General features: G+C 45.3%; 2 protein-coding genes across 2 annotated transcripts; both read right to left on the reverse strand.

Moving 5' to 3' along the window:
• Positions 1 to 1251: 1251 nt before the first annotated feature.
• Positions 1252 to 12084, reverse strand: adam17b (ADAM metallopeptidase domain 17b). The gene is made up of 18 exons (XM_084483634.1): positions 11763 to 12084; positions 11016 to 11154; positions 10634 to 10767; positions 9986 to 10074; positions 9016 to 9196; positions 8452 to 8582; positions 7905 to 7991; positions 7604 to 7714; positions 6900 to 7044; positions 6547 to 6641; positions 6309 to 6461; positions 5714 to 5913; positions 5107 to 5210; positions 4752 to 4886; positions 4242 to 4372; positions 3396 to 3563; positions 2838 to 2894; positions 1252 to 2756 (listed from the first exon to the last, which is right to left on the reverse strand). The coding sequence occupies exons 1-18, from the start codon at positions 11848 to 11850 to the stop codon at positions 2331 to 2333; spliced, it is 2574 nt and encodes an 857-aa protein (XP_084339760.1). The 5' UTR covers positions 11851 to 12084; the 3' UTR covers positions 1252 to 2330.
• A 771-nt stretch (positions 12085 to 12855) lies between these two features.
• LOC311363579 (14-3-3 protein beta/alpha-1-like) lies at positions 12856 to 23809 on the reverse strand. Its single transcript, XM_084483535.1, has 6 exons — positions 23749 to 23809; positions 22540 to 23100; positions 15823 to 15952; positions 15218 to 15381; positions 14765 to 14860; positions 12856 to 14193 (listed from the first exon to the last, which is right to left on the reverse strand). Exons 2-6 carry the CDS (start codon positions 22843 to 22845, stop codon positions 14128 to 14130), a joined length of 762 nt encoding a protein of 253 aa, XP_084339661.1. The 5' UTR covers positions 22846 to 23100; positions 23749 to 23809; the 3' UTR covers positions 12856 to 14127.
• Positions 23810 to 23843: the final 34 nt, after the last annotated feature.

Consider the following 23843-nt stretch of genomic DNA (forward strand, 5'->3'; position numbering starts at 1 on the left):
CGATAACTTTATTTAAAGGTCCCATGGCATGAAAATAGGAGAACTCTGAGAGTTCTCCTAACCTCCCTATGGCCCCCCAGTAGCTAAAAATTGCGTTAAGTGTAAACTGAGAAGTAGGTATCTTGCTCTGCCTTTGAAAAAAGGATCGCTGAAACGCTTCGATTTGCGAGCTGGCGACTGACAATCCTGGGCAACAATCCTTTTCTCCTCCATGTCGCGGTTCAGTCTGTACTTAATATTGTGGAAGTGGAAGAACCAGAGGCGTCTGAGAACCCAACGCAGTCGTGTTTACAGTGTTCCACTGTCTACCGTGGCCACAAGCAGAGCCAGATTAAATAAATGGCTTGTTGTAGCTAGTGTAGTCCCCCGCAATACCTGTAATACCAGAGCCGGATTAAATAAATGGACTACACTAGGCACTAGACTACACTAGACTACACTAGGCACTGCCTAGTGTAGTCCCCCGCAATACCTGTAATACCTGCGCGCGCATGACCAAAAAAAAGGATGCGCGCGCAGATCCAAAAAAAAGGATGCGCGCGCAGGACCAAAAAAAAAGATGCGCGCGCAGGTCCGAAAAAAAACATTTCTGCGCAGGTCCAATTTTTTTTATTATTATTTTTTTAATTTATAAATTTTTTTTTAAATAATTTTTTTTATAGAATTTTTTTTTCATCTTTTTTTTATATAATTTTTTTTTATAATTTTTTTTTACTTACATTACGGGGGCGCGATTACGGGCTGGCGGAGTTACATTTAAAAAACGCGTTCAAGTAAAAATAAATAAGAAAAGCGGAATCAATTTGTGGCGCTCGTTGTTCAATCTGTGGCGCAGCGCCACACATTGGCCTATGTGTGGGAAACACTGCACGGCCATCACACATGTGCTCATTCGGAGCATTGTAAATCATTTATTGTTTCATTGTTGTAGCCAGTTAATTTATGTAATAAATGAACCGTCAACAATGCGATCGGGATTTTTGAGCGATCAGGATTGTTATTGTTGTTGGATGTGTGGCGTGTGTGTAAGCAGGCAAAAGCGTGTCACACGGTGAACCCAGCTCTGCTTCAACTTAAAAAAAAAAAAAATCGTTCATACTCCGCGTACCACTAGAGAACGCTCGCGTACCACTGGTACCACCGTTTGAGAACCACTGCTATAAACACTAACATACAAACACCATTGATTTATTAAAAGAATATTGCAAAAGAAAAAGGTTTTCCCAATATGACACAACCCCTGCCGTTCTGTACTCGATGACTGAAAGATTAGGATAAAATACATCAAACCATAAGATCATGTGTTGAAAACCACAAGGTTACAGCAACATTGGTGGGTCAGGGCAGGGGAATGAGTAGATAACAGATGGTACCCGTCCAGAACAGACATTACTACACTAACAGCTTTTATCACTACAATGACCTGTGGTGGTTGGTATAACAGCACTCTGACCCGCATCACAACAACCTAGGTTCTGACACCGGGACTGTCACAAAGTATTGTCAAAGACCGCATGGAGGTAAATAAATTACATGTAGGCTTTATCATATGAACATACCTTAAGACACGATGTCATCGTGTAACATGACATGAACACAACATATCAGCCCAGAATGTGTAAACCATATTTGTCGGTATGAGTACAATTAAAATACTACAAAAACTAAAAAGAAAATTTAAACAAAGTGTGAAAAGTGCTAACAGGCAACCTCCCCATGGCATAGTGTTCACGATATGGCTGAGTACTTAAAGAAGTAGTTTGAAGCATTCAAATGCTTATAGTATTGTAGTGCATCCACATAACACTTGACCTCTTAAGCAATCCCAAAACAGGGCAGGATAAGCTTGTGGTTAGGATTGTGGCATTATGGGTAAATCTGTGCTACCACAGGTTCACACTAACACACTAGGATCCTATTCACTTGCTAGATTAAGATTTATATGGCTTTGATTTCCACTATGTTTATAAAAACATAATTTCTTATGCGTATGTAACGCGTTATAAAATGCAATAGAAAACCAGTTCTGTGACACTGGTGAAATCCACTAAAATTGGACAATATGCCTGATCATATTGGGATTATAAAATATTAACACTGGTTACAGGGTCTGAATGTTAATTGCTTAAAATGTGCGATTGTTCTTTTTTTTCTAAATAGAAAATAGATAAAAATCCTGCGTCATAGCAACGTGGTATCCCATGTTGACAATTTGACGTAACAACCTCTGCCGTTCAAATTAACTTTGAAATAACCAATAACAATGTGTATGGACTCCTCAACACTATTCCCAAAGAAATGGTTTCCCAGGTGCCCCAGCTCTCTCTCTCTCAGCACTCGGTCTCCTTGCTGTTGATGCGTCTCTGCCGCTGCAGCCTGAATGACTGTGCCTTGTCACTACGTCCGGCCAGGGCGTGCTCTGTCAGGTCCTCAAACGAGCGGGCGGCACCCATGTGCCCCCCCACCCCCCTGGAGAAGGCCTTCTCCAGCACATCCTGGTCCAGGTGGGGGTCCGGAGCCGGGTCCTCCTGGATGGTTGCCATGATGTGGGAGCTGTCCAACGGGGCTAGTCCGGGGCCGGAGAGCGACAGAGGGTGCGATTGGCTGGGAGGCAGGAAAAGGGCTGGGCTTGAGAAGGGTGGGGTGCTGGTCTGTTGGGGTCCGGAGGGAGGGTAGAAGCGGTATCCCGAGGAGGGGTGAAGGGGTTTGAAGATCTGCATGGTGGCCGGCTCCAGGCTGCTCATGAGCTCTGCGTTCTGGAGACACGGGGGGGTCAGAGGGTCAGGACACACTGCTTGGGGTCCAAAAAAACTAAAAGAACGGGAGATCATACTCACGCTGGGGAAGAACATGGTCTTGGTGTTCTGCTCAAACTGCCGGTCGAGCTTCTTGTCCTACGGAGAAACATGATCAGGAAGGAAGAGCGCTCGTGAAAGGGACTAGTTCAGTGTGAAGTATTTGCATTGACCTGGATCACAATGACAGTCTTAAAAGGCTTCACAGGACCTCATTAACACCAAGGTTCCGCACCCTAAGAACCTCTCTAGGACAATGAGAAACACCCAGAAAATTCAAGCCACTAAATATTAAGAACAAAGAGGGTCAATAATAGACAGAAGATGGCTAATCTTTCAAAGACAACGACCACTAATGCTTATGGAAGAACGGTTGACAGGAACTGTAAGGATTAGGGTGTTCCGACTCTTAGCTGAGGTGCACTCTAAGGTCAGCTTGGGTTCCGTGAGCAAGATTCCCTAATGCTCCTTCTTGTCTTAAATGACATGAACCTAGAATCACCGTCAGTCCCTTTGGATAAGAGCATCTGGAAAATGACAACAAATCCGCAGCAGTAGACTACACTGCAGGTCAAGGCCTGATTCAGACCCTCCACTCACCACACAGTGGACCAGGATGCTGAGAGGGACCCAGAAGATGAGGGAGAAGCCCACCACCGAGCCCACGATGTTGTCCGCCAGGAACTTGCCAAACGTGTTGATGTCCAACTTGTCGATGAAGTCCCACAGACGCTCGATCACATCCTGGACCTGCTTCATACACTTTCCCTGGAAAACAGCACAGGAAGAGACCGCTTGAATCACGGATCACCCTGAATAATGACAACCAAACAGATCTCCCCTATCATAGTTGGGATAAGGAACCGCAAGTAGACTTGTGGATGTGGAATTATAATGTATTGAATTTAATCATTAACATAACTTATCTTTAACATTTCCTGCTTTACAATGACTTCTAATAAAGAATGTCCTACCCTACAGCACATTTCTTCTTAATCAGATTTTTTTTGTTTCTCACAAGCTTCCGCAAAAGACTCAAGACTCACCCGTTCAGAGTTCACCTAGACTCTGCATAGCCACCCCCTCCCACCCTTCCTTCCTATTGTATGTTCTACGTCCTGGCACTTAATGTACGCACTTATTCTATGTCGTACTTAGTTATAGTACTTAGTTGTGTAGAATCTTATCATAGCTATATTTGTTGTATACAGGGAATGGGTTAACCTCGCGATTGTTAGTGCTTTGCACTTGGTTCTATGAACATCCTTACTGTACTGACAGTGATATATTGTTTCACATTCTTCTTCTTTCACCAATAATGTACTTATTTTAAGTCGCTTTGGATAAAAGCGTCTGCTAAATGCCCTAAATGTAAATGTAAAATACTATGCTAGACAAGGAAAATCAGACTAAATTGGAAGTATTCACCCTGATAATTTGTCTTACCGCTCCGTCGCAGAATCCCACGGTGCATGGTTTCCCTTTGCGGAGGAACTGGAAACTGCCGGTGTTGTCCTGGTAGGGGGCGCACACTCCCCGCAGACTCCGACAACACGTCTTACAGGAAGAGTTGGTTTCTGGGGGAGAGAAGAAGAGGCCAGCTTCATGCCCAACTCTATTCCCAAAAGAGCCTAGTCCACTCCACTGAACAGTGTGATTTGATTTCACATGATACCAAATAGTGAACACCATAGACGGGTGATTTCTCCAGAAACTGTCTGTTCCTGGAGAAGTTACTCCGGCCATAAACATACACACATTTACATCAAATTTAACACACACTTTAGGTACAGAGGCTTGAAGAGTATTCCATCCACTCACAACACCGTGAATGTGTCCATTCTGAGCATCACCTCCTTAACCGCTGCAGTCGTACATGCCATGCTCTATATAAGTTATAGCGAGCTAAACCACGGTGGGGCTGATCTGTTCCTCGGAGAGGAGGGGCCGTAGTACCGTTACAGGCGCAGGACTGCAGGTTGAGCACCGCCTCGCAGAAGGGAACACACTGTCCCTCAGCACACTCTCCGTTGTCCAGACACACCGTCTGGTCCGGAGCGTTCTCCGGTGGGGGACACTCGCTGCTGTTTCCTGTGGTCAGGAAACATGAGACAGGAAGTTGAGGACTAGCCGAGGACGACGGCTAATCAGGCCATTGAAAGGATGTTTCTGCACTGAAAAGTGCTCACATGCGCCAAATGAGACAATGGCAGTTGGTACACACACAGAAATGGTACATTGGTAGTACAATCTACACTAATCAGTAGAACAGTAAGCTAACGCTGGTGGTCAGGTTAACCAGAGAACTGACCTGTGCAGTAGGAGTTTCCCTTGCATGTGGCGTCGATGGGCTCCTGGCAAACCTTGCCCTCCGCTTCAAAGTGACAGTCATTGCAGCAGGCGCTGTTCCTGTCGCTTCACAGCGAGAAACACACTCATCAAGAGTAATGTGGTGATAAACTATAGAGCACTTTCAAATGAGGTTGAATGCTGGAATCTGTAAAAAGCTTCTCTCGCCTTCAATTGTCACAGGATATCGTCAGGGCATAATGCTGTCCCTTCACAGTTTCTGAGAACTGAAGATTGATTCTTTTGCAGTTTATCTGCAAGTAGTAAATATAATGTCCTCCATCCATGCGGTTTATCGGCTTGATCTCTGCAGTAGTTTGGAGCCGTTGTGAACGACTTTGCCATTTAATATCTCTCATAGGTGAAGCCTGCATAACTTTTGAATGTTGGAGAAAACTGGTGCACCCCTGGTAAAAATCCACACAAACGTGGAAGTTTGGAAGAAGAAGCAGATTAACTCTTTACCACCTGAAATCTAACCCAGGGCATTGCATCCAGAAAGAGACAACACTCCTCTGTACGCCTCCATCACTGGACAGTTCCTGTGCTCATTGTGCTGCCTGGCTTACCTGCACTGGGCAGTGTCCCTCAGCTTGCATTCGGAGGTGCAGCAGTGGTCGTTGTTGATGTGCAGCAGGCCCGGGTCGCACTCCTCGCCCTGCTCCACCCGGGAGTTCCCGCAGACGTTGCTGTTGCGCTCCTTGAAGCAGGTCGGGGCCCTCAGCCTCAGACGCTTCACAATGGACCGCCTGCTGCATTCGGAGAACAGCTGGGGAGACACGAGGTAGCAGTTACTCCTCTGACACTCTGAACTGTGGGATAACAACTGAACTCGAGTTTTTGAAGACGGAGAGAAAAACTTGTATTAACGCAACGCATCTCAAAGTAAAACTGGATATTAGGACGAGACTTGGTGAATGAAGGAGCAGTTAATGACCAATGGACTTTGATTGAGGACCCAGTTAATGCCAGTTGAATAGTATTAACTGGCATCCCCACACCACCATCCAATCCCAACCACTGCTGTCACCATGACAACAAAATATCAACACTGTTTTTGAGAAAAATGCATTATGATGATTTGCCAAAGAAAAGGAAACCTCTGAAGAATGAAAATATGAAATAAGAAATGTCCAAAAAGAATATCAATATTGAGCCGCGTACCTTGTTGTTGACGTGGTCTCCACTGACAGCGATGGGGTACATGACGTACTTCCCCCCCTGGTCCTCCCTGGGGGCACAGTCCGGGATGTTGTCCTGGTCGTGTTCCGCCCCGAAGTTATGGCCCAGCTCGTGGGTGGTCACCAAGTCCGCCTCCTGCCGTGAGGGGGTTGGGTACAATGTCACTACTGGGTCTCACCAAGGGAGGGTTGTGGCTTGATTTATTGTCTTCCCAACCTACCTTGGTGAGGATGGTTTTCCCATAGTTCTTGGTGCTGGTCAGTCCGGTGTTGAGGTAGATCGCTCTGTGCACACTGGACGGAGACGGAGGGCATTCTGATAGAGCAACACACACATAGGAACATTTAAGATCATGGTTATAATAAATCATTATTATTAAATCTTTAATAATAATTTTAACTACTATTAATTAATAATAGCTGTATTTATAGAGCAAGTGCTTTACAGTTATAAATCACAATAAAAGTCCTGATAACACTGCTTTACACTGCTACATCACTGCCTATAACCACCTATATACCTACAGTATAATGAGCTTTAATTCACACTGGATCAAAAAAAGCTGGATCCTACTCTCGGAGCAGAGTCCTCCAGGAACGCCAGTTTTAGCGGGGGCGACGTAGGCCAGGCCCAGGGTCCCCTCGTCAAAGTCCTGGTAGGTGAACAGGTGAGCCAGACACACCTGGGAGGCCTTGTCCGCTATGTCCTGACTGAACTGCTGTTAGGACCAACAAGCACACACACAGCATAGGCTTCAGCCCCAGGAACCAAACGGAATAAACTATCTTTAAAGGAGCAGCCTGTAAGATTTGGATTAGTCTTCCACACTTCAAACTGATAGGGTGCAGCATATTACCAGAAGGTTATGGTGTCCACCCCTTTTGTATTAAGCATGCTTACAGGTAGACTGCAGACATTGCGGATCAAACTCAGAACCTTTTGCTGGGAGTAGAAAACCCTAACCACTATCTTAGCTGTCAAGGTGTCTTTCTAGTAATCCTAATACAAAAAGTAATATTTTTTTAACTGCTACTTCACATTTACATGATCATCTATCTATCTACCCATCTATCTATCTACCCGTCAATCCATTTGTAGTAAGTCAGGGCCGAGTTTGTGCTTTGCCTCAAGGGGATGATTATGTATTTCTTCAACTTCACATTGTTCATCTCTCACATATCTACATCCATCTATCACATGTTCATCCCTCTATCTCTCATCTCTACATCCATCTATCTGTCGGTTTGAAGGTGGCCGGGGTAGCGTTGGTGTTTTACCTCCAGCAGTCTCTTGACGTCCCAGACGCCCTTGCCAGTCGTTGGGCTGCCTTTCATGTTGAAGTGGGCCCCTCCTGGGGGGACTGAGGTGGGAGCCTTCTCGATGATAATCTGGAACAAGAACAGATAAATACCAATTTCCTCTCAATCTTCTGTGGTAGCCTCATGCATTCTACATCCATCCATCCTGCCTTTTGGTACAGCAACTGCCATTGGTTATTATTATAGTAGACACATTTAGCAGGATCTAGTCTATGGTTATCATGCTCATTGAATGTCTTTTCCTTAAAATGATCATTACCTGTTGGATCTGGACACCATAACCTTTGAACTCTTCATCCCAGGAAGTGTTCCTGTAGATGTCGTCCACCCGATCAATAAGCTCGATCTATCCCAGTCCCAGAGGGTAGAGGAGACAGAGATGGGACAGAGAGAGGGGGTTTAAACATGCTATATGATATATTGCTCATAAGAGGTTTTCCTGTGTGTGTGTGTATCCAGGTATTTATCCCACAAATATGTATATCACGTGTGTGTATCTGAGGTAGGTGTGAGACTATGTATGAGACCAGGTGTGTGTCTGTCTAACCAGGTAGTTCAGGGTGGCATCGACAGGTGTGTGTATCAGACACGTGTGTGTGTGAGACCAGGTGTGTCTGACTGACCAGGTAGTTGAGGGTGGTGTAACAGAAGAAGGTGAGACCAGGTGTGTCTGACTGACCAGGTAGTTGAGGGTGGTGTAACAGAAGAAGGTGAGACCAGGTGTGTCTAGCTGACCAGGTAGTTCAGGTTGGCGTAACAGGTGTGCATATCTGACGTGTGTGTGAGACCAGGCGTGTCAGACTGACCAGGTAGTTGAGGGTGGTGCTCTCCTCATTGCGGCCCATGTTCTCAAAGAACCGGTGGTCAGCCACCAACAGCAGGGGACAGGTGTTCTTCCTGTGGTCGTACACCTGCCTTTTCTCTCTACCGCCGGCCTCTGACGGTCACAAGGGGTCATTAGAGATTACACGTTGACCAGGTTGATCAGTATTATCTAATCCAAAGCGACATAAAACTTGATTGCAGATGGTTTGGTTGCTTTCTCAAGGAGCGTTACCATTAAGTATTGAGTCAAATAGCCGACAGTAACAGTTAAATCGTTTTTTATGAAACATTTTATTCATGAGCAGGAAAGCAAGGGTCTTGCTCAAGAATGCCTACACAGGTAGACTGCGGACATGATAGCAGATTGAATCTATAACCTTTCAGTTGGGAGTCAAACTGCCTGACCTCTAGACCAACCGTCACCCTATCAGTTAAATGATAATCCTAAACATGAGGTCTAAAGTTTGTACATAATCTACATTGTGTTATTAATCTACCTGATAGGCCACTGAATGAGTAGAGAAGTCAAAAATGCCAGTACCCACCATCCTCTTCCTGCTTGGCTCCCAGGGTCACCCTCATGTCGTCAGGCAGCAGGTGCCCCGGGTCGTGGCGCACGTAGCCACAGACGTTGGGCCGGGCCAGCCTGCTGATATTCCTGATGTCCTCTGAACGATACACCAGCAGACGGCCATCTGGAGGGGCTTTGGTGAACCTCCACAGAGGCTGAGAGTGAGAGGGGAGATGGGGGGGGGGGAGGAGTAGAAGAGAGAGGAGAGGAGAGGGGGGGGAGAGAGGGGAGGAGAGAGGGGAGATGAGTGAGAAGAGGAGCGAGGGAGTAGACAGGACGAATAGAGAGGAAATGGTAATTGTTTCTAAACTCAGTCATTTTACTTCAGCTGTCTTTTCTTGTTTTCCTGGATTGAGAACTCTATTGGTAGTTGCAGTGGCAGAACAAGCAGCAGGATAATATTTGGATAATAATTGGATAATAATTGGACGATTGTACGGCCCTTCCTGGGACCCTTACTGTTGTCCTGCCACAATGTTATAGCATCAATAGTTGGTGCAGTCCCACAAAACCTGGAAGTTGGCTAATACTATACTAAATACCACTAAATATGAGGATTACAGGGGGGATTCCATTTTTTTTAAAGAATTTTAGTTTTAATAATGGTTATAAAATATCCAATATTAAGCAAATCTGAATGCTGACATACAAGTTTGGTTAATCTTTCCAAAGAATGCCAAAAACGCAAGCACAAGCCCCTCTTTCTCACTAAGTATTTGCATGCCCTGTATAATTATACATTTCTACACCAATTCAAATGTACATACAAATTAATTTATGTATATATATTTTTTTTGTTTTGTGCTGGTGAAACGGGTAATTGGTGTAAAAATATCTTAGGGGTACATTAGTAAAAATAGTTTGAGAACCACTCAATATATATATATATATGCTACCACACTACTATAAAAATGTGTGGCAGTGTGGTGCAGGTGAGGTGATACCTCCAGGTTGTACTCTGCATCGTGAGTCAGGATGCGGGCTGAGAACTCATCTCCATCCATATGGGCCTGGACCCGAGAGTTCTCCTCACCTGAAAGTGGAAAGCCTCTGGGTTAATAGGGCAGCGCAAGTCCGGTAATGTAATTTCCAGTGTCGCTAGCATTTATCAGGATAGCTTGCTTAGCCAACCATTCGTGAGATGTTGACAGACTGAACACTGGAGGGTCTGTTCCCAGTAAACCAGTCACATGGTTACTTCTCATATTGTGTAAATAGATATTTTATTATATATAGCTTTTATTTTTCATTTTCATTTCTGTATCTCTTAATTCCTATTACTAATAGAAAATTTCAGCCCGGGGTTAATAATCTATCTTTACTTTTTTATGATAGAAGGAACTGCATTTAAATTGCACTTTTCTTCCCACACACACTTTGACAAATAACAATGGTGTACATTTGTACCATAGGCCTATTGTTATTCTCTAACCCCCACTTTAAGTGCTTTACAATGAATGGCTACAATTCTTTACATTCACATACCAACGACTGCGTCAAACATGCATATTAGGAACAGTTAGTTGTCTTGCTCACTTCCCCTCCTTGTTCCACATGATTGGATGAACCCTCTGAGTGACACAGGTCCTTACCAATGATGTGTCCCGTGAAGTAGTTCTGTCTGTTGACCTCATAGCCTTGCTCCTGGCCGTCACTGTCGATGACCACGACCTTGAAGTCCTCTGTGAAGAGCTCTGTGTTGGTCCGCAGGTACAGCTTGAAATGCCTTGTTGTGGATGAGTAGGACAGTACGTTAATACATGTGTAATAAGGCAGTATCGTGTAGTGGTTAGGGTGTTTCCAGCTGAAAGCGTCTTGCTTTGAACCCTAATGTTCACACACGGTTTACCTTTAGGAACCTACTATGATCAAGATGCCTAACCTATACCTGCTGTAAGTCGATTTGGATACAAGCATATGCAAAGTAGTAGCCTAGTTATTAGCCTTCTTGCATATAAGTGTAGTCCTGCCTACCTGTGCAGGGCATTGAAGCTGATGAGCCGCTCCAGGTGTGTGTGTGTCTGTGTCCGAGTGTCGCGCCGGCGGACTGAGTGGGCCTGGACGCCAGAGAGGGGCAACACGTCGAAGTCTGTCAGCACGGTGCGTAGGGTGGCTGTGTTTAGGGAAACATAGAATAAGTACTGCTTATTGTTATCCACCTCCTCCTCTTCCTTGTGATGACTGAACTGAGACGCATGCCATGCATGCGTCTCAGTTCCACTGACTGAATTTAACATAATGAATTGGTGGTTTCCACTGACTGAATTTAACATAATGAATTGTCATATCAGACAGTGGTCAGTCAGTATATAGACTATAGTGCACTCAATGCCAAAAATTGACACCAACACATACAGTCAAAGGCTTGTTTGTATGTATGGTTTTGAATACATGGCCGGTGGCTGAGAGAAATAGGCCTTGCATGCCCACATCTTCTCTCCCAAACTCTCGCTCTCCCTATCTCTCCCTCCACATCGTTTGTTATCATTATAACAATGCGACTTAATACTATAACTTTCATTTGACCAATTATACCATTAGATTATTATTATATAAATTATTACATATTATTATGTATTATTAACATATTTAAAATCTGTAATGGCAATACTTGAAAAACTTAAGTATGGAAGCACTAAAGTATGGACACGTCTCACATATCTACCCATTGGATAATTCTCCTTGTCCTCATGGTTGTTGACAGTTTGCTTGAATACTCACTATATTCACTGTAGTCGTCAATAGCAGGCGGTGTCCGGGCACCCGCCGTTAAAACCACAGAAATTGTTAGTAACAAAAGTTGTTTCATATTTTCCGGAGCTCAACAAACGCGAACGGTAGGCAATCCTCACAGAATAGAAATGTCTAAACTCACGACAGGCGAAATGGGACTTCCCCGGGATCTATACATTGAAAAGGAAAAGCTAAAAGGTTTGCCCCATGAGGAGTATATACACTTAATACATAAAAGTAAGAAATAGTAGCGCCGTGATGAAACCTTTGTTATGTTGCGGCATGCGGAGCTGGGAGAAAACAAACCGTCCGTCCCACACACCCGGAAGCCAACTAGTGGAAAAGAGACTTGGTGGGAAAAAAAAAAACATACAGCAAGTGATGGAAACAGTGTCTTCTTCAAACAGTTATCCACCGATATCTCACATGGAGAAATGGACATGGAGAAAATAATCGAATTTAGTCTTACGTAAGAGTAGCCGGGCCTATTTAAGCAGTGATTTGAAACTGTGCGACATCTGCGCGTCTGCGGCGATCTATTTTTAATGTCCGAGTTGATCCTCATCCTAATCCCTCATGTCCGACTCCTTCTCTGATTCACTCGGCGACGGACTCAAAAATATGTAAAGATATCGGCAAAAACCATCACTTTTTGAAAAGTGAATTGAGACAGAGTGGTTTGGCACGGGGAAGTAATCAGTCTACTTATATTTATGGAGATAAATATTTGTGTTGATGATGGATGGCAACGGTTCTTTATTTAGCCGTTACATTGGCAGACGCTGGGATCAGGCGCCAGAATGCTAGTTGTTTGAGCCAAGGGTCCGAATGTACAGTCGCCAACTGATTGGCCAGCAACAGGAGCGCTATACAGAAAGGTTCTGCCCAATGTACGTTCGGACCGTTGGATCCTAAAACTACACCATCGTCCCCGATTCCCTCTTCTTCACACCAGCAGACAATTATAATATAATGATTTTCCCTCATGGAGCTATTTTCGTTAAGAGTTAAACGTTAGGTCTCGAATTGATTCAGCTGTAAATCATTGATTGAAATATATTCCACATTTTCCACATGATTTATAAAATGTTTTTATTCATATTACATGAGTGTGACATGAGACATTTTCACAATAGACCTCTGAAGAATAGTTCCCTCGGTCATGGGGTTTATGAATGGGGTGTATGAATGATCGTACATTAACTCTGTAGGTGGCGAAAAAGTAAAAGCTGCGTCACGTTTTGAACTACACACATTTTCAATCTAGTTTCGACTGAGTTTTGGGGTTTTCAGTGCCGTTAAAATAGCATTTATAATCGTTTACTACTTTAACGGCACCGACAATCCAAAAAGCCACTCGAGCCACTAGTTGGGTAATGTGTGTAGTTCAAAACGTGACGGAGCTTTTTCTTCTTCGTCACCTACAGTTTGTTTCGTACCATCATTCAAAAACCCCATGTTATTTCCCATAGACATTTGACCGAGGGAACCGGAGCCTCGGAGGCGGGACTTAATCTTCAGAGGTCTATGCTTGAGGAACTACAATCAAGTATAAGCAAAAGAAAAAAGTAAACAAAAAACAAACCCAACAACCAAAAGTGATTGGGATCCAATCACCAGGCGAACAAAACACCATTTCACGTGCACAAGCCCTTTAATGACTACAGAGTTGAACGACTAGGATGGCGCTAATGTAACTGGCTTCCACGTCAGCTTTAAATAAAAACAGGAGAAAAACAAAACCAGGCATGCATGTTGGACTCCTATCACCTCATGTTTTTTGATCTTCAAAGGGTCCCAGTTTTCTGGACATGCTGAATTTGAAGTGTCTGCATTCTCTGTAAATGCGCTTGCTGAAAGCAGGGCGTTAATCACTACCACCGGGGTTTATAAAATGTATGTATGTCAGGGTCCTGTTTGTTCCTATAGTCACAAAGCACATACACGTGTCAGTTTTATACACAGAACGCAATGTTTTGCCACTCAACTGTTCACATTCCCATGAAAGCCCACCAAAGTAACCTCAACATACACACCCACACACCAATATATAATTTCTCAGTTATGAATTAAGCTATTAATACTACTATCATCTACTGCAAGGGGAAGTGCCGAAATACACGGAAAACTCAGGAATGGCAAACATGATATATATATATATATATATCAATCCCTCAAACCAAAAGAGCCAAGAGTCTTCCAGAATACAAATGTTTTAAATTTGAAGATGCAGGGGCCGGTGTCTACAACTGACATTTGGGACCATTATCATGTCAAGTGGAACAATAAGGAATGAAGAAGTGTAAAAAGATTTTTCTCTTGTAGTTCTCCACGGAGACCGCTAGGGGGTGCTTTAGTTCTCTCCCTCTGCCGGCTCACCCTCTTCTGCCGTGTTGTCAGTGTTGTCAGCCGTCCATAGCTGTAAACAACAAATACACAGGACGTTATGATATGGGGTATGAAGGCAAGCATAACTAGTGTCTTAAGGGCCAAAGGTACTGCCCTCAACCCTGCCTGCCTCTTCATGACGCGTCTCTGTATTAACTGTCGCTTTGGCTAAAAGTGTGCACTAGCTTACTGAATTATTCCATCTTCACAATAAGCACTTGAACACGCCTGTTTTGTTCAAAGTACTGTTTCTGGTCCATCCTGAACTTGAGAGTGCACATTCTGCAGAATTTATCAATTGTGGCACTCGAGGGAAGCGCAGCAATCGATGGAGCAATAAAAACGGTTTAATTCACAATATAAACAATAATTGAAGGGTGGACAGGTATTTGCATGGAAATCTTTTCTCAGAGAAATCTTAACTTCCCACCAGAGTTCTTTGAACAATTTAAGGCTGCGCCCATATTTGGAAATCAACTGCTCCCACACACTCACTGCGAACGCAAGCGTGAATATCTGGATGTCCTCACTCAGGCTAATGTTACTGGGTGCATAATCGTTATACTGCAGACACGCATGCACGTGCATACACACAGCCTCACCGTCAGGTTGTCTCGGAGGAGCTGCATGATCAGGGTGCTGTCCTTATAGGTGTCCTCGGCCAGGCTGTCCAGCTCCGTGATGGCATCGTCAAACGCCTGCAGGCACAAAACAAGACTCAGTCAACCACATAGAAAACGCTGCCGTTACTTGGCATGCAGCTATTTGCTCATACAAGCAACCCGCATCTACAACTCATTTCCTAGCCATCACGGACGATTGCATCGCCTTCGATTTGAGAGGACATGTACGTGTGAAGGCTCTGCAAACATCGCACTGCGCTGATGTGGCAGACCACCGGTTTGGTCGGTTATGTGCTGCTGTTACCAGAGCATGAATGAATGTTAGAGCAACATAAGTTGGGATTAACGTTCATAGAAAGAGTGTTGTGCAACAACTGCCCCTTAATATTGAAACTAGTGGATCCATGCATTACGTGTGTGCGTGCCCCTCACCTTTTTGGCCAGGGCGCAGGCCTGGCCTGGGTCATTGAGGATCTCGTAGTAGAAGACGGAGAAGTTGAGGGCCAGGCCCAGGCGGATGGGGTGGGTGGACGTCATTTCATCAGTGCTGATTTCCAACGCACTCTGGTAGGCACCCTGGGACCGGCTTATTGTCTCTGCAGGGATACACACACACACACACACACACAGTCACTTGTTGTCATGGCAACGCCCCGCCTCCTGCCCAGGCGAGGGGGGGGGGGGGGGGGGGGTACGAGAAATATGGCAAATCCGTCTGAACACACCACACCATAGAAATGGTTTAATATGTTCAGAAAGACCCTTATCCATTTTACAGTTACAAAGACCCCATCCCCTAACTTCACACTCCTGAAGGAGGAAAGATTAAGAGCCAGGTATTGATGCATAAAAGTGTTTTAAAGCTCTCCACATCCCCTGTCACAGTTGTCTAGGAGTGCCATAGGTGCAATAATTTTTTTGGGAAACCAAGTGTTATTCTACCATTGACGGGGGGGGTGAGTGAAGGACATGGTTTGGTGTGTTGGTGTTGCGTCACAGGTTGATTGGTGTTGGAAGTAGGATTGTGTTTCTCTGACCTTGCTTTGAGTCTTCAGATTCAACCTCAGCCAGGTATCTGTAGTAGTCGCCCTTCATCTTCAGGTAGAACACCTGGCACTCTGCGTTGGTAGAGTTTGATGGTTTGATGAGATATTCGTCCAGCAGATCCTGGGAGACACAGAGCATTGAGAACACAACTGAAAAAAGAGAAGATTTTAAACTACAACAGGATTCGAAACTGCTGGAAATGGCATAAGCTATCCATCCACTTAAAGGGAGTGAGTGAGTGACTCACGTGTCTATGGTGTGGTTGACTGTTATGTATTTGTCAATAGATTTTAAACTGCTCCTGGCTCATACCTGACCAATCATGGCATCTCTTCCTCACTTATTCAGGGAATCCTGAACAAGTGAGGAATCCCTGATTCCAAGATGTTCAGGGAATCCAAGATGGATTCAACGTCAGGAGGGAGGGCGCGTTACAGGGCGGGAGGGTTACGTGGCAGGAGGGTTACAGGGAGGAAGGGCGTGTTACAGGGAGGAAGGGTTACAGGGCGGGAGGGTTACAGGGAGGAAGGGCGAGTTACAGGGAGGGAGGGCCATTACAGGGAGGGAGGGCGCGTTACAGGGAGGGAGGGAGGGAGGGAGCATCACAGGGAGGGAGGGAGGACGCGTTACAGGGAGGGAGGGAGGGAGGGAGCATCACAGGGAGGGAGGGAGGACGTGTTACAGGGAGGGAGGGAGGGAGGGAGCATCACAGGGAGGGAGGGAGGACGTGTTACAGGGAGGGAGGGAGGACGTGTTATAGGGAGGGAGGGCGCGTTACAGGGAGGGAGGGGGGGCACATTACAGGGAGGGAGGGCACGTTACTGGGAAGGAGAGAGCTTTTCAGGGCGAGTCGCCCTCCATTACATGGACGAAGGGCGTGTTACATGGAGGGAGGAAGGGAGCGTTACAGGAAAGGAGAGAGCGTTTCAGCAGCTTCAAGTTGCTTTCAATCTCCCACTTTGACCTCCCCCACCGGCGGTGGGCATTAATAGCAGCGCTTCAGGACGTGGAGCCAGGGGGATTGTTCTGCTGCTGCAATGCGAATGCATGAAATGTGAAAGCAAGGTGGGAAGTTTACAGAAGCAGAGGTGCCGGGGGCAGAGAGTGTCTTGTGAGGAATGCCAGAAAGGGAAGTGGTGAGGGCCCATGAAGGTCCTGCAGAGCAGATCCTACCATGTCCTAGAGGTCTCTGTGACCCATCACCAGACACACAGGCAGATATGTCTGTGTAGGCTGTGGCTTCTTTCCGGTTTTAAAACTAGGTAATGCGGCACATGAACTTATTTTTTTTTAGCTAGTCTAATTTTGATCATCTGCTTTGATTGTCCTGTTCACAGCATCCAATTGTACGTTGCTTTGGATAATAAAAGATCTGCTTAATGATTCAATGTAAATGCTCTATCTACTATCTAATGTATCATCTACTGGTAGTGGCGACCATCAATGTCATTGCAAAAAATTCCAGACTGAAAGCAATCAGTTAAGAGACAGTGTTGTACCCAATAGTATGTGCCATATACTTAAAATAGCCGTGCAAAATAGGGCAGCCTCCAAACCGTGTCACTGTGAACCCAACGCACCACAGCAGAAACGAAAGAGACGCTTTTATTTCTAAGAAGGAAACAAGACAGGACTTCCTGTTTGGGTGGTGGCAGCACTCAAAGAGACAACACAGAGTTACCGTTATCCAACCCCTCATACTGGCCCTTCTAGTAATGGTGGCAGTAGTGGGGAAGCTACCATAGAACACTTCAGTTATGTAATCCCAGCCTTTCTCTCCACTCACTCACCCAACCCCCCCCCCCTTTTTCCGCATCAAAATGCACTCTACCAGGCAGACAGATGGCCCGGGGGCAACTAGAGTGCATACCATTTAGATTCTATGCCATAGATGGACGAGATGGACGAGCTAGCCTGCTTGTTTCTGGACGTGTACGTGAGTCGAAACACAGGCCGCAGAAAACACTATGAGGGCGTAGTTTAACCCTGATGCCATTTGACAGGGAAGTATTTATGTAAGGAATAAACCTTGCCAGGCTTTCCCGTCATTGGCAAATATTGAAGGCCAGGGGTGGTGATGTGGCCCAGGCGAATCTTGGGAGTACTTGACTTTCATATACAACGTTTATTTTCTTATTGACTTAAGCCGCTGAATTGTAACATTCTGCTGCATTGAGCATTCTGTTTTTGTGTCGTCAAGCCACACCTGGTCGATGTTCTATCAATCGGACGGTTTTGAATGTTGGTTTTGTAGCGCATTGATTTAGAACTGTTAAAAAGGCAGAACTGTCCAGTCATTGAGAAATAACACATACCCTTTAAAGGTTATTGACTAATTAGAGTCAAGTCTTCAACAATGCTGTGTGGTATACAATTTGTAAAAGCATGATAAGCCAGCAAACTGACCAGGAAGTGTTCACTGACGGTGGGTGGGTTGAGTGAAGGGTCCGGGGTTCACAGGAAGGGGCTGCATTTCCTTTCATACCCTAAACACACCTGGGGCCAGAAAGCCGGCTGAAGCAGTGTGTACATAAACACCATCCCCCCCTCCCCCATCAGCACACGCACAGCACAACACACACACAAACTCATAGCAACAAACACCACGACACGTCATCACAGCCCTGGAATGTATTTGATGTCATGGTGCTAAAGCAATGGTGGAGTTGTGAATTGGGAAAGTTCTGTTATAGATTCAGTGTATACATTGACATATACCGCAGATAGTAAATGTCTTATAAAACATTTACCATCTGTTACACAACCTAGGGTGAAGGAAGTCTGTCTGTGTTGAATCACAAGCGGAATACTTTCCTGTTAACCTCTGAAATTCTTTTGGCATTTACTGTCAACTGGTTTTGTTCCAACATGACAAACACCACCCATCTGGTGTCCAGGGAATTCAAACAAACGCTACTACAGCATTTATGACACTAACCACCCCCTTCTCCCTCTAGAGGTTGCATTCCAGCCCGTAGCTCTGGGTGGTTCCGGCCCCTTCCTCCCCTTTATCAGCCCCTGACTCCTGGACACCCAAAGCATGAAGACCCCCAAACGTACACAAAGCAGAGCTGTACAACACAGCCACACGCAAAAATCTCTTCTTCATCAAAAAGATACACTCGCAAGAATAGATTCAGAACTGACGAACATCCTGATTTCGGTTTTCAAATGGCAATTTACTTCCCCTGAACTGAATATTGATGTCCATTCTTGTACCATACCAGTACTTTCAGCTCTCAATGACAGACAGTGATTGCAGAGACTGTGGTTGTAGTGGGCAGTCTCTGAAAGGAAATGATGCTTGTTGGTACTTAGTTGGTACTACTCCTCTTAAATCCAGTGCTTCTGCTGTATAGAAACTTCCACTTAACAACCAGTTATGTGCGTGTCCATACACGTTCCTCCGCATGCATGCCAACACAACCATAGTTCACTTGGGGTCTGAAGTACTGGCCTAGGCTTGAGCAGCCGTAGAGAAGGCTGGTTTGAAGCAGCATTAGGCTGGTTTGAAGTGGCTCCTGTGGAGGTAGTGTGTAGTGAGGATCTGGGCCCGAACCAACCCAGAACCGATTCAACCAGAAGGACGAGCTGCCTAGGGCCTCTTCCCTGGCAAGCTGCTGCTCGCAATAGGAATTCCTTGGCAAGACAGGTAGTGGTGAGAAAATCATTTGCCGCCGTATTTGCACAGCACCAATCTGTTTTGTGTTCTTCTTTAAAAATGTCCCCTTAAATTACAGGCTGCATTCTCCAAAAAGGAAACCGCACTCGGTTTCGAATGAGACTGCGACATAAGCTTTCACATGAACTAGTTGTCATGTGAACCGTACAGGGATTCTGACTAATACATGAATCATCTTCATGGTCATGTTTGCTCTTTGAGTGAGTCACATTATTCTGTTGCTTTAAAATTTGATGGTAGACTCGGGTATAACTCAAATTTGATTTTAGGGAAGAAGAATGGCAAATATTGCCAGTAAACTGCATGTATATTTTTGTGAAGTGAAGATTTATTATAGGTCATATAACCTTGTGCCCAAGGGGTAAGGGGAGTATCCCTTGATAAGAATACAGGAAACTGACTAATCTAGCTGAGATGTTCCTGTTTGTTAGTGAACTGCACATATGGGTGGATATTCAATTGGAAATCTCAATCTGTTTCTTTCTCTTTGGCAGCGCCAATGGCGGAAAAAAAACCTACGCTGCTACACACAAGTAACTCGCAGAGCAAGTCTGTGGTGGAAGCTGCACCACACCCCTATCTAGCGGAACGATCACTGCTGGGTGACACGAAACATGTCCCTAATTGTGCACTGCTTGTGATTTGAATGCATGGCGAGAATGTCACCAGTGATGCCCAGTTCGTAAATTTCATAATTCTGCAAATGCAAGGGCTTTCTCCAGCAGGCCAAAGGCTCAATAACAGTTGTTTTGTCTCATTTGGTAATAGATATTGACTTTCTGCAAATATGCAAATGCAAATCTTGGAGATCTTCGAGATTGCCGCTTTGAGGTGGTAATCATCGGGTCTTCTGATCAGATGAAGACCTCAAACTGGTTTCCCCCTTGATTGACAGCTTAACCGGTTCTCTCACATGGCTTTGTAAGGCCCGCCCACCTGGCTACCAACCCTTTTCTTCACCTTACCTGGGAGGAGGATTTAAAGCAAGAAGAAAAGGGCAAACTGAAATTCTGAGCATGATTCCCGTACATTTACATAACTCTCCGCACACACCTATACAAGAGAGAGGGAGCGAGCAGGTTCTCTCTCCTCCACCGTCCACCCCCCCCAATTCTTGAACAAAAGAGCCGGCAGAAAGCACATATCACACACTGCCTCCAGCTCCTCTTAACCAGGGGACTTTCCAGCTGGATACTGCCCCCCCCCCCCCTAACAACACCGCTGCTACTGTGGTGGGCTACGGCTACATCCACGAGCACATCACGCTTTGCAAGAGCCAACACCAGGCTGGCCCCCAGCTTCGCTGTGCGCACTTAGTACACTTTCTATTTTTAAAAGAATCCCAGCCTTATTCTCTTCAAATGCCTTCCCAACCGGCGGCTTTGATATTCAATAGCAACAGAGGCTCTGTGAAGACATTTCCGTTACCACTGCTCAGAAACCAGCTCAGAAATCAGTGGTAAATCTTTTACTGGGATGGCTAGATATACATTATGGGGAACACTAGTAAGCAGATTTCAATAATGTTCTTAGAGGGGAATACACAAAACAAAAAATGCATTCTAACGGTAAATCTTGGATAAAACAACGATGTCACTCCAACCTCTACTCATTTCCTTGTATAAAAAAAGGGTTGATTTCTCCTACCGCAGCTATGTAAAAATAGATTTTAAAGTATGCCTCCACACACACACACACTGCCAAATAATTGAAATGGTGTTAGAGAGCAGAGATAATTAATCCACGTGGCTTGGAGCCAGCCAGCCTCCCAACCGCCCCATGGCCCAGTTCTTCTGCTGCTCTGCCTTATTTAACCTAGAAAACCTCCCTCTCTGCTGCCGCTACGCTACAACCAGATCTCACCACCACGATATGTACTCTGTATACCAGAGCAATCACCGACACGCATTAATTTCCAACCGCCAGATCCTCAACCGTTAGCCCTTGCTGGGCCATTCCTTTACCAACTATCCATTGGTGAGATATTTTTTGCCTTAATTTCCTATGTACAGTCAGAAAGGTTTTTTCCCACCAAGAGGCATGGCTAGTGCCTAGTGATAGCCTCTACACCAAGAACCCTTGTACAAAGAGGCTAAAAGTAAATGCCAAAACCAAACACCAAGCAACAAGGCTAACATCCCGGATCATCCCTGAGCAAACCCAACCACCGGCCACCATTTTACCATCTAGCCAGGTACCACAATTTTGCAGATGGTTGGCTACCGTTCAGAACTCCCATGGACCACAGCCACTAAAACCACCTGGACAGGCAAATGTCTGGCAGTTAGAGTATCAAACCAAGCTAGTGAACAACCTAGTCCCTAGCATGGCATGCCCATGAAGGTGCAGATAGAAGGGGCTTCAAAGCTAGTGAACGACCTAGTCTCTAGCATGCCCATGAAGGTGCAGATAGAAGGGGCTTCAAAGCTAGTGAACGACCTAGTCTCTAGCATGCCCATGAAGGTGCAGATAGAAGGGGCTTCAAAGCTACTAAACAACCTAGTCTGTAGCATGCCCATGTAGGTGGTGATAGAAGGGGCTGCAAAGCTAGTGAATGACCTAGTCTCTAGCATGCCCATGAAGGTAGTGATAGAAAAGGGTTTGATGGCTGCCACTTGAATTGATTGTGAATTGCAATACTTCCCGCGATTTTGCAACTACATCCTGCTGTGGTTGGTTCTACCACAGGTCTGGTCTTGCAACTGTCAAAGGCTGTAGCGGAAATTAAGAGAGAGAATTTGGCTCAGCTCACCCACCTCAAAGCAGTTACCCTGTGCACACCCATTTTGTGAATAATAAGCACTTGTGTTTCAAGGAGTTACATGATGGGAGTATATAAGGCCCCGGAGTGGGTAAATCTGTACCTTACTCTGCGAATATAGAACATAGGGACCAATGTCTACCCCCAAAACACTCAAATGATAATAATGCTATAACAATTGTAAATAAATAAAATACAGATAATGGAACTTGGCCACTAGTGTCTTAATGACCTCTATAATAAAAAACTATTTAATTTACTCACAAGAACAATTTTGGAGGTTTTGCGTAGCTCCTCCTCGATCTTCAACCGGTATGCCCCGACCAACTCCTTCTCGCTGACCTCGGCCTTCGCCTCGAGGGCATGGACGATCCGCCACGCTGACCTCTTTGCGCCCACCACGTTCTTGTAGGCTACCGAGAGCAGGTTGCGCTCGTCGCAGGTGAGCTCTTCGCCTTTCTCCGTCACCAACTTCATCGCCGCGGCCATGTCATCATACCGCTCGGCCTGCTCAGCCATCCTGGCCTTCATCATCATATCCGCTTTATCGACCACGGGTGCGTTATCCATGATGGATGGGTGTGTGTGTGTGTGTGTGTGTGTGTGTGTGTGTGTGTGTGTGTGTGTGTGTGTGTGTGTGTGTGTGTGTTTGTTTGTTTGTTTGTTGTGTGCAAGCTCTTGGTCGCTTGGCTTGGGTTGGTCCTGAGACACAGGCTTTACGTGGGGCCACTGGAGGAGGAGGGAGGAGGTGTGAGTGTAAGTGACAGGGTGCGTGACAGTGTGTGCGTGAGCTCTCCGCTTTGATGGGATTCTTCTGCTGCGAATCTGGTAACACAGGGATAACAAATCTTAAAATCAGTAATAACAATAGTGATATAATAGGTTTGCTTTGCAACCACACCCATCGTCCTGACGATGGATTAAAGACATCACTAGCAGGCTGATCTCAACGAACAACATCGGAGCTGGTCCAAATGACAAGTTGTGGAAGGATAACGTTAGGCTTATTCAAGATATAGCTTTACAATGTCGATGGGCGCCACGGAGACATTGCGTTTATTAAGCCCTGGTTTATTTTAAGGTTTTCTTGTTTTTTTTCTGGTTAATGGGATAGTAAAAAGAGAGTTAGCACGGTCACTATGAGTGTGTATTGATCCAGAAACCAGTGTCGCGTCATCGCCGCCGTAGGCAAGTTTCGGTCATCCGACTAGTCGGTAGCAGTCAACTCTGAACACGAATAACCAGCCGACCCTTTGGTTAAAACGGCATCGTTCTCGGTCGACCAAAGACACATTAGGTGCTGGCGTTACCTAATGTAGCTCATTCAACCACTGGTAACGGATGTTGAATGCAGATGTGATGGGATCTGGCATCTCACTTGAAATCAAATGCTGTGCTAATCCATAAGCAAATAGATATTTAAATCGACTAAATATACGTTCTTAAGAAATGTCAACAGTGCTATGGACAAACCTTTGATGTGGATCCAAAGCTGCACCTCCGTGTGAATGTTCTTACAACTCGAAGAGATGAAAAAATGTACGACGCCAACCGAACGTAACAAGTAA

This window comes from Micromesistius poutassou (assembly GCF_964030765.1).
Source record: "Micromesistius poutassou genome assembly, chromosome: 19".
NCBI classification, from domain to species: domain Eukaryota; kingdom Metazoa; phylum Chordata; class Actinopteri; order Gadiformes; family Gadidae; genus Micromesistius; species Micromesistius poutassou.